This window comes from Phalaenopsis equestris, unplaced genomic scaffold (assembly GCF_001263595.1).
Source record: "Phalaenopsis equestris unplaced genomic scaffold, ASM126359v1 Scaffold000174, whole genome shotgun sequence".
Taxonomy (NCBI): domain Eukaryota; kingdom Viridiplantae; phylum Streptophyta; class Magnoliopsida; order Asparagales; family Orchidaceae; genus Phalaenopsis; species Phalaenopsis equestris.
In genome coordinates, this window is record NW_018164616.1 from 104,944 (window position 1) to 116,837 (window position 11,894).

Here is an 11,894-nt window from a genome sequence, read left to right on the forward strand (position 1 = left end):
CGGGCTCCAAACATCTATGTGAACATACTCTAAAATGTTGTTGTTTGGCAAAAATTTATTTGAAGTGTTCTTCCTAAGCTAAATTTGTTAAAGCCACCTAATGATGGGATTTAGTAAGTCCAGATTTACGTCAAAAAAGAGACTAAATGGAGAGAAAATTGGATTTTCCATATTTTTCACGTTTGGTTGGATTTAAGTTAAATACAGCGATAAATACTATTAAAAGGGTGCTACCAAACACCCTCTATGTATTACTATGTGATTAAGTGACCCAGAGGGTTTTTATTTTTATTTAATATTTTAATGTGTAAGAGGTTTTTATAAAATTATCTTAGTTGTTATATATTGTTCTCCAGGTGAGGGGACAACATATTATTGGGAGGTGAGTCAAGAGGGAGGCTGATAATGGATTTGACTGTGAGAGGGTGGGTTCTAATAGAAACACATTGGGTTCATACAGATTAAGATGCCCAGAGTAATGATGCTTTTAGTCGTTTCATATCTCCTTATTTTATTATCACCCGAATAATGATCACTTCTATCTCAATTAAATGTTGTTGAATGTAGTTGCACAAAATTTTTAAATTTGTATATGTGCATGCTACTATTATCTGATTAAAATATATAGATTTTCTTATGCATGAGGGATAATTGCATACAGAACATCCGAAACATTGATATTTATAAATTAATCCCCCATATGATTTCTTTTGAACTACCAAACTGATATATTTACATGTGCCGCAATGAAAATATGATAAAAATGAAAAATATGGGTTGGGGTTTTCCCATTTTGATATTTGAGTGAGAATTTGAAAAATAGATGAAAGAGGGCGATTGATTTGTAGATAGCAAGTTTCGGGTGGTTTATATGTAATTTATTAGTGTATTTTTTAATTTTGCATTGTTCAATCAGAAAATAGAGCTCATTTGCCTCAACACTTTATCATAAAAATTAGTATTTTTCAGAATTTTATGATGAATTGATTATCTATAAATCATACAAAAAGTAGTATCTTAATGACCGCCCAAATATTTAGATAAAAATTTCATTAGTTTAATGGTTTGATAAAATTACATGAATTATTATTATTATTATGCATGGAAGAGCACCAAGAATAACTTTAAGGGATTTATTTCAAAAATTTGATGTTTTTCCTTAGGGGAAGTATAAGGCATTCTTAGCTTGATAAAGGCATCAACGTGTGTGATAGTGTGTAAAGGAGGGGAGTGCTCCGAGCATGTTGGGGGGAGGCATGGACATGAGTGGCAACATGTGAGGGAGAGGAGTTCATAGGGTGAAGGCATGGATGTGAGCGATGATATGTGAATGAGAGGAAGAGCTCAGTAAAGAAGGCATCACGAGAGACGTGAAAGTTCAAATTTTTTCCGAGTCATATTCGAACAAAATTCGAGCTACATTTAAATATTGAAAACATATTAGAATTATAAGTTCACAAGTACATAAAGGGGATGATATCATCTAAACTAAACTTTCAAATTATTTTTTGTTCAAGAAAATAAAAAGTAGGGATCCTTTTCTGATTAATATAAGGTATACAAAGTCAAATTTTCATGAGGTTAAGGGCGCATTATCATATATAATTAGTAATGAAGAAAAATTTATAAGAGTTGTATATGGTATTTAACTTTTTTCAATAACTTATACATAACATCTATGACTATTAATAGTTGATAGATGGTAAGTGAAACTAGTGATAATTAAATGTGAAATAAAGGAGTAATAAAGCGTAATTTTAATTAAAAAATGATACTTCATGAAAAATTTCAGATTTTTAAATATCATGCTTCATTGATGGATCAAAAATTCCTTGATAGAATATTTAAATTTAAAATTTGTAAAGTTAAATTTGAGATCATTAAAATTCTTATTTTAGCAGAACTTGAAGCTGAAACGTGTGTTTTAAAGATACAAACATGATGATATCAAATATACCTTAATTTAACCTAAAATAATCCTATATAAAGCATTAAAGAAAAAAAATCAATAAAATTATAAAAAAAACCTACTGATCTTCAAATGGGTTAGCCTTGATTAAAAATTTGAGAGACCTTAAATATCTAAAAAATCTCATTGATCTTTTGAAAGGCTGATACTGATAGTTACTACTAGCAATTGTTAATCATTATCGTATAACCATCATCGTTTAACTACAATCATTCAAATACAATAATTTAGCTGTTGTGGCAACTATCATTGTTTAATTATTATCATAGAACTACAATTGCTTGATTATAGTCACCTAAGCATCATTTTTTAACTGTAGTTGTCAAATCACCATTGTCTGGCTTCATCAAATCACAATCGCTCAGCTAACATTGCTTGACTAGCTTTGTCTGACCACCATTTTAGTTGTTGTCACATGTCATCTCTTCACTACTACAATTTTCAATAAAATAAACTCAAAAGGCAACATCATCAATAAAGCTAATGTAAGTTATTGACACTAATGATGATGCATATCATTGTTAATAAAGCCGATGTTTATCATAAACAATATTATGTACACACAACATCATTAATCAGTTTAATATACTCCATTAAAACTAAAAGTAATGCACACCATCATTAATAAAATTAATGCATGCCGATGACATCAATTTTGATGCACTCTATTTACTAATAAAGTTGATGCATGCTATTAAAATCAACATCAACATCCACCATTTGCTAATTATAGCATTAATGTGCATCATTAAAACCTAATATTGATGCATTTCATTGCTAATAAGATTGTTGTATTTCATTGATATTAGTATCGATTCTTGTCATCACTAATAAAGCTACAACACATTATCAACATTAACGTCAATACTAGTTATTGACACCAAGTCTGATACTATGTTTATGGTTCATAATATTATATTATATGAGGAGAATGATGGAATATATCACAAAAATCTCTTAAAGATAACTGCTATGGCATAAATTTGGTGCCCTTGATATCTTAAACGCATTATTTATAATTCATATATGATATATTGTATTAATGTCTTCATCAATTATGGATAATATTAACTTTTAAAGGGGGGAAAATCACAAAATGTTGAATTCTTTTTAAGTATTGGGATAAAAAATATACGAAGGGGGAGGGAGGGACAAAAATACTAAATTACCCAAATTACATGAGCAAAGATTACTAAATTTTACTACGTGTATAGTAAAATCTCAAATTCTAGTGTGGGGGGACATAACCTGGTTCCGCCCTTGTTTTAATTTAAGTTAGTTTGAACTAATCTTTGGTTGAATTAAAGTTTAAGGAGTAGTCCACAAATACTAAGTGATTATTTTTTATTTTTTAAATCTTGATTTGTCCGTAAATAACACCCCAAGAAATAGAACAAAAAAGGAGGTGGGGGAGGGGGTAGAGAGGGACAAAGATAAGAGTGAATAATGACAAGTAGTAATACACCTCTTTTATCTTTCTTTTCTCATAAAATGATCTCTCTATTTATAGAAGAGATGATATAATATAGTGAAATTGCATTTATGTCCCTGCATTAATGTGGGATGTATAGGATATTCTAGGTATTTTATGTATATGAGTATATCGCTTAGTTGCTGCCTGGCATTTAGGTCCTTGCATTAATGTGGGCTGTATAGGATATTCTAGGTATTTTATGTATATGAGTATATCGCTTAGTTGCTGCCTGACTCGGTCAGTTGAGCTTGTTTCACCTCAACTTGGTAAGGCACATTCGCTCAGTTAGCCTGAATCGACATTGTTGATTGAGATTGATTGACTTCAGGTCAGCAACATTGATTCAATCAACTAAGCTTTGCCGATTAATTGATCTAGTCTGGCTATTGAAGCTCGATTCCTCAGTGAGGACTTCCTGTCGGCGGAGCAAGATTGGACTATCAATAGAGGGTAAATCATCTTAACTTGATAGGTAGATCATTCGTCAATAAGGAAAACTTGTTGGATGACTATGAGACGTTGTGATATTATCAATTATTGGCCCTTGATGAGGAGCCTTTGAGCATCCGTGAAATGGCTGGTTATATTGAGAAACTTGGTCTTTCCTCGGGTCAGATCTACTTAAAGGTAGATTGCTGCCTTTGGTTGGCTTTCTTTCGGTGATTAGCTCGGATGTTTATCAGTCTTATTTTAGTTCGACTAGTTCAAATTTGGATCGATCAGTCATTCTTTTGTTCTTCTCCTGACTCAATCGGCCATCAGCTTTGGCTCGTTCAACTATTTCCAATCAGATAAGTGAACCTCATGGTTTTTTGTCGGTGGGCATTTATTTGTCATACTTTCATTCTCCTAGACTGTTAGATCTCATCAGTATTAACGCTGAAACATTTTCAATTTATATATTTTAGTTTTCTAATTCTCTTACCTCTAGAAAGCTACACTGAGTAGTAGCATTTATTCTTTAAAATAATTCAATAATTAAACTCATTGGATTTCCACGCCCTTGGTTCTTATAAATAGGGCGTGACATGACTATTTGACATTCCATATTTGCTCGGCATATATTCTTGTTTGAGTCAATCTGCTTCCAAGCACCATCAGGGAGAAGATGTCGAATCTTCTGATTAATCTCTTTAGCAAGGAAGTGCTTATTGTTGGCTTCGAGAGACCAAAACCACTTGGAAGGTGAGAAGAAGAAGAGGAGAACAGATGAACTAATTGATCAAGTGGGGTCGTTTGACTCATATCTCGGTCCTCGACAGAGGAAAAATCTTGCTGATGATGGAGACATATTGGGTGGTCTGAGCATCAATCTATTCGTTCAACCTTCTATTGTGGCTTGAGACTTGCCAACTGAACAAACTAAGTAGACAGCTGCTAGTGTTTTGTCGTTGCCCGGGTTACAAGAGGCCTTATTGAGTTGTTAGTGATGAGTAAAGCTAACTGATCTTCTCACATTGCTCTAACCAAAACCAAATTTGAGCTCGACCCACAGCCAGAGTCAGCCTTGTTTTAAATTTAAATTAGTTTGTACTAATTTTGCTGAACTAGTCTAAAGAGTAGTTATGTAATTATTTTAAATTGAGAATTGTTTTGTATGGAGTAAAATTTCAAATATATTTTTTGAATAAAATATATTATAGAATAATTTGAAGAGTTGCATTCTAAATCATATAAATTAGCATTGTAATAGACTGGCATATATATACACATTCCTTCTCGCCGCTGTTCTTTTTCTACGGTGCGGAGCCGCGGCGGAGAACCCTAGAGGCAGTCTTCTTCCGAGGTGAGCGCTCTTCACTCTCCTCCTTTCCGACATTACATTGCTTTGTCCAAGCTTAAAATAATCGCCCAAAATGGCATTTTCTCTCTAGGGTTGTTTGAAGCCCGTGCGAAGAAAAACGAGTGGATAGATTTAATACCGTTCATTTTCCTCTTTCTCTTAATGTTATTCAACCAGGATATCTTGATGGACGACCAAGGCGCGCTAGGAATTCAAAACTGGGGAAGGTATTACCGACCGCCGCCATTAAAGGGAAACCTTGGCCTGCAACTAATGCCCAATGTTGGAGAACGCATGACGATGTCCTTTCTCTCCGACGGCCATGGTGGCAGCTATCCCCGTCGGGAATGCGGCATTCCCGATTCTTTCTTTCCCAAAAGAGCCGTTTTTTCTCCAAAAGGCATCCCTGAGCTCTCCTCAATGCCGATTGACTGTGCACGGGACACTTGGTACCATAATAATGATGATAACGGTAAGATTTTTCATGTCTTCACAGGTAACCATCAACAACACTCAAACAGCTACGGAGCACTTATACCTGAAGCCACTGTGTCCTCTGCTGGACCCAGCGCCCATACACTCCAGATGCTGCAGCCGGTGGATCCTCCAACGCAGGAAAAAGTAGCTGTCTTTCAGGATCCTGATGTTCCTCAGGTGGAGGCTGTCCCCTCGAAGAAGAGGTCCAAGGGCCAGGCTCGCCCCGTGAAGGACTCAAAGCAGAAAACAGCCAAAAAGGCTGTTGCAAACAGGGAAGAGTCTGCCAACTCTTCAGGGAGAAGGAGATCTGCAAATAAGAACTTGGATATGGTGATTAATGGGATTGATTTAGACTTGTCAGGAATTCCTGCACCACTCTGTACTTGTACCGGCCAACCTCAGCAGTGCTATAGGTGGGGTGCCGGTGGGTGGCAGTCAGCTTGTTGCACCACGAGCATGTCCATGTATCCGTTGCCAATGAGTACTAAGAGGAGAGGGGCTCGCATTGCTGGGCGCAAGATGAGTCAGGGTGCCTTCAAGAAAGTGTTGGAGAAGCTTGCAGGTGAAGGTCAAGATTTCAGTAACCCAATTGATCTGAAACCTTTCTGGGCTAAGCATGGTACCAATAAGTTTGTGACAATTAGGTAATGATTTGAGTAGTTTCTCGGCTTTGGTAAGGTTCACCATTGATGTGAGTCTGTTCTTTTGTTATGCTTATAAACTTGAAGCCCCTTTCTAAGGATCATGTGTCAGGGTGTAGCACTTAATTTTGTTCATGCATATCTAACATGAGTTTTATGGTCAAAAACTTTCTGGCTAATTGAGAGACTACCTAATTTTATATTTCTTAAGCTAAATGATAGAAAGTTTACCCTTACCAATTTTCTTGTTTTGTGTTTTTTTAAAGTTTTTGTTTTTTTTTTTTTTTTTTTTTTTTTTTTGCTTCTTTCTGGTGCACTAATTTACTTTCTCTATGTTGAAGTTTCTATAAGAGGAACATGCAGCAAATTCTGCATGAGTGATTTGCAAGATCTTCTTAAAATTAGGGACTAGGCAATGTATGCTGCTGTTCTAAAGTCTGTGATGCTTGGAGCTAATGTTGATGTTTATTAACGTATTATTTGATTACACCTTTATTAATTGATGTTTTATTTTCCATTTATATGTAACCATTGTAGGATATAGTATATGTTTCTACTGTTTATTTTTCATTTCAGTTGGGTAAAGTTGTTGGGTATGTTTACAGGCATCCATCACGCACTATTCTATCCATCAATTTGCTTATGCATTTATGCTACCCTCTTGATGGATGCATAAAAAATCTCTGGTTTCTTAAGAGGGACATTTACATATATACCACACCATTCTTATGTATTTACATATCTAACATCTAAATATCATTTTTCCTTGCATACAATTCAATCTTTAACATCACATAAAAAATACCACCTTCGCTACGTTTTTAAAAGTGCAATGCACCTTTTCATGAATAGGTTTTTGATACAAAGGTGTTAATGTAAATATCAAACTTTGGGTGTTAGATTTTGCAAATACATAAGAATTGTGTTGTATGTATGCAAATTTCCCTTTTTAAAATTGAGGTCATTCATCAGAACACGGAACGAAAATGAGTTTTCTATTACGGTGGTAAAAAGCATGGCTATTGGTTTAAGAAATGTATAATTCACAGGCATACATTGATGGGTTAAAGATTGATAGTCTGCTTTCAGGGGAAGCCAATGTTTTTTTCAATCATGAATTCATTGGAACATCTCAAGTGTCTAGGTGATACCAATCACACTTTTATAATTCTTCAAAGGTCTTAACATTAGTTTTCATGTGCCCGTTGATCACGTTCTAGCTATCTTTATATTTATGTTTTGTTGCTTTTTATACCGTTTTCCTCTTCCTTTTTGTACAAAATAACAATGTTAAAGTGTTTTTATCACATGGCAAATACTTGAATTTATGACCCTTGTTTTTTAAGTTTAATAGAAACAAGGGCCTCATTTGATTTGGTAGGAATTATTAGTATTTTTCATATCATCTTCTGGTTTTTGTTATGCTTTTTTTTTCACATTGGCTCCTTTTGGAGCAAGAGTTATTACCGCTCACTTGAATTCAATAGGTACTTTTCCATTCACTTGCTGGCAATGTTACTTGCTACCTCCATTGCATTAAACTTGCACTTCAATTCTATTGGGGCAATTTCGACTATTCGTCAGTTGCCTAACATGGCCATTCTATGATAGCTTGTGAGTATTAAAATCCAACTATCTCGTTGGGTTTGTCACTCTTTCTTGTGTGGATTATGGTCTTCTAGCTCAAAACACTCGAAGATATGTGATTGCTTCTCATGTTAGTTTTTTAGGTCCTACAATTTATTTCTATGATATATCTTAGATTTTAGATTTTGGTATTTCGTCTCTGATAATCAGTAATCGACAATTTTTCACATTTCTTGCTTATCTTCATTCATTGATGCTGATGGCTCTTCTTTCTGTGCTGGGTGAAGCTTTATCTCACTCTCTTGGGTTTTTCCCTTTTAGATGTGTTAAATGTTACCAAGTTTCCTATTAATTTACTTTCTATTTACATTATCAGAATTTATAATTTCTCTATAACCTTATATCCATATAATTTTATTTTTCGGGATCTGAATATAGGTAAGATGGTTGGTGGGGTTCTCTATAACCTTATATCCATATAATTTTATTTTTCAGGATCTGAATATAGGTAAGATGTTTGGTGGTAAAACTACTGAAGTATCCATCTTATTGTAAAATTTAGGATCTCAATAATAGGAAAATGAATTGTGGAGGTTTTAAAGTTGGTGGAGCCTTGTTTTTGAAGGCCGAGATTACCTCTGCTTTGCCCTCTACTACTATATCATATTAGTGCCATTATTGTTTGTATCATCCTTCGCCAACAACTTTTCTTTTTTCTTCTTTTTTTTTTAAATTAACTTTTCTTTGTCCAATTTTCAATATAATCCTTGCGAGCTAGGTAAATATCATCAGGTATTTTTCTTGTTACATTTATGTCAAGTCCTAGTATTATTTCGTTTGAATTATTTAATTCTGATATTTGAGGGCGAAGTCATATTTTTACCCATCTAGGACTTGACTTTTCTGGTATTTTTAATTATGATCCTTCTTGATTCATATTGATGTATCTGCTAATGTGTAGGTCAAAAGTCTTTTTTTGTCTTCCACACCCATCAGTTAATAAAATTGCATTTTATTATTGTGATTAAAACTCTTTGTTAGGATAATACTTTGAAAAATTTGCAGTCTTAATTTAGCTAATTTTGTTCTAATAATGATTCATGTAGCCGTGGATAAATTTGTAGTCTTAATTTAGCTAATTTTATTATTGTGACACTAAATAGAACGCAGTGGAGAAAAAGGATTCATGTAGCCGATTCCACGTAGTGGGTTTAAGGCTTTGTTGTTGTTGTTGTTGTTGTTGTAATGAAATCATTAATTATGCTTCAGATCCTTATTCGTCTTAGTAGAATGGGTTCCCTACTCTAAAGCATCATTGATGATGCTATTTTGGTTGCTTGTTTGCTTATTAATCATATTAGATCTATAGTATGTCGTGATGTCACTCTTTTGTAAATTCCCTTTCCTTTCCAACTTAGAAGTTCTTGCTTGTGTTCACTTTTGTGAATTCCCTTTCCTTTTCGTGATACCCATTCTCAGAAAGACTTAAATCACTGCTATGATTCACTATTATATATATATAAACTGCAGCTAATGTTATTTTTCAGGAGCACTTATTGTACTTTTCTTAATAATCTTCTTTTGATTCATTCTTTCGATCTACTTATGCTCCTCATATATCCCCAACTCTACAGCTATACGCATGAAGATAGCTTCCCCCTATTGTTCCAGTTGATTAAGCATTCACCTACTGGAGGGTTATATGATCTTCATTTGCTCATTGCCATTCAGAAACATGAACAACAATTTTCAAATAATTCTGCTTTGCATGCAATTTCTTAAAGGAAGATTTTTTTAGATTTAAAAACTAAAAAGCTGGTTATATATTTAATAAGTAAACGTCATTTAATTTTTTATTCCTTACCATCAGATTTTATGATTTTAGAATTCATGTTGGGTGTTGCTGTATAATTTTATAAAGTTGATATCAAATATTGTTTCATAATGTAGGAATTATCAATATGCTAGAGATATGAAAAGATTGCATACACCTCCAGTGTATAAGAATTCCATAAAAATCTTGGGTGAATGTCAGTATAAATTTCGTACTGAAACACAAGAAAGTAAAGTAAGACTAGCTTTATGATGGTAAATCATTTTTCAAAAAAGACACACTTCATGCCATATCATAAAATTTTTGAGGCATCTCACATTGCTAAATTATCATTTAATGAATAGAAATTATATGATTTACGATCTTTCTAGCATGCTGAAACATTTTTTGTTGCTTTTGCGTCGTATCATTTTTATTCACCGTGTTCATCGCCATCGGAGAAAAAGAAGAAGAAAGGATAAAAGTATTAATATTTTTGCCTGCATTGCTGCTACTTTCATTTCAAGCATATTAACAATTTTCTTGAAGCTTAAATCCCATGATATTATTGCTCATTATATTTTACTATACTGCCCAACATGTTAACTCATACAATGATAAATTTCTTAATATATATATATATATATATAATATTATCTTTTCTTTATTGATTGCTGCCATGTTGTGACCGATTGTTAACATGAAAACTGAAGCTTTTTATGGCAACTTGGGGAGCTTGGGATTATCATATATATATATATATATATATATACAGATTGACTATGTTAATTTGGTTTATGTAGAAAACATGTAAATAAGTACCTTTTTTTATTAAGCTCTCATTCTCATGTAATTTTATGTAGAATGTTCAATTCATTTTGAAGTTCTAATATGTTTGCCCCGCATGTGAAGTATTCTATACTGGGTGTTAAAATTTTTCAAATATTTGTTTATTTTTAAATCAACATGTTTTCCAATATATTGACTATGTTATCTAGCATTGTAGATCTAAAAGGTTTAGTTTCAATATTAACATTTTTATCTAGCATGTTGATGTTAGGATGATAATAATGAAGGGAAAAAAAAATGAAAATGAATGCAAGAAAACAAATGTAGCAAACACATGAACAAATACAAGCACAAAATTTGTGTGCTTCATGTAGATTCATCCTTTGTTTAGCTTTTGAGTTAGATTATGTTTTCCTTGTGCAACGAAGCCTTCTTGTTGTAGCATATAGATGCTTTCTTTTAGATTATCATGGAGAAAAATGATTATATCATCTAACTGCTTTTTATATGTTTAGCTATGATGCTTGATACTAACAATGTGGTTTAAACACAAAGATAAAGTACCTTAAAGTTAATGCCTTGTCTTGGAAGGCTTCTGTCACCGGTCGCAATTTGTAGATTTTGCTGTCATTTTGCTATTTGAGTTCTCAAATCTTTTTTAAGTTTGGGGCGGCTGTTGTTTTTCCAACAAGTTGTTGTAAAGTTGTTTCCTAGAGAAGCAGATTTTCAGGAGCTATCCGAAAGCTGCCGATGAAAATCAAATGTCTGTTTGGAAAATCTATTGTGTTGTTATTATTTTTTATGAGAAAGACTGTTTTATCTTTATATATGTAATAAAATGAAATAACTGCAGTTTTCAAAATATTCAGAACTAAATAACAGAAAAATTTGTACTACCAAAAATAACTAACAGTTCAGTCCAAAATACTCTACAACAACAACAATAACAACAAAGCCTTAATCCCACTTCATGGGGTCGGCTACATGAATCCTTTTTCTCCACTGTGTCCTATTTAGTGTCATATTTTCATTTAGTTCTAGTAAATTAAGATCATTTTTAATACAATAAACCCAAGTCTTCCTAGGTACCTCTGCGCCTTTCTTAACACAAGTCGAATCTTAAACATCTACTCTCCTAATCTGATCATCAGATGGTCGATGTTTAATGTACCCAAACCATCTAAGATGACTTTCTCTAATTTTGCCCGTCACAACAGGTACACCAACCCTATCACGAATATATTCATTTCGCATTTTGTCTCTAAGTGTAAAGCCACTCATCCACCTAATCATTTTCATCTCGGCAACACTTAGCTTATTATTATGCTTCTCTTTTAAAGGCTAACATTCAACGCCATAGA

General features: G+C 33.3%; 1 protein-coding gene across 3 annotated transcripts; it reads left to right on the plus strand.

The window, feature by feature from the left end:
- Window positions 1–5,152: 5,152 nt before the first annotated feature.
- On the plus strand, window positions 5,153–6,523 carry LOC110022197 (barley B recombinant-like protein A). Of its 3 annotated transcripts, XM_020721027.1 has the most exons (3): window positions 5,170–5,229; window positions 5,318–5,626; window positions 5,723–6,523. In XM_020721027.1, the coding sequence occupies exons 2-3, from the start codon at window positions 5,389–5,391 to the stop codon at window positions 6,349–6,351; spliced, it is 867 nt and encodes a 288-aa protein (XP_020576686.1). In that variant the 5' UTR covers window positions 5,170–5,229; window positions 5,318–5,388; the 3' UTR covers window positions 6,352–6,523. The 3 variants fall into 3 exon arrangements, with proteins under 3 accessions (XP_020576685.1, XP_020576686.1, XP_020576684.1); XM_020721026.1 differs by having other exon boundaries at window positions 5,153–5,229; window positions 5,404–6,523; XM_020721025.1 differs by having other exon boundaries at window positions 5,318–6,523.
- Window positions 6,524–11,894: the final 5,371 nt, after the last annotated feature.

Coding starts and splice junctions, on each gene's coding strand:
- LOC110022197 (XM_020721025.1), top strand. CDS start 5,389: ATGTTATTCAACCAGGATATCTTGATGGACGACCAAGGCGCGCTAGGA.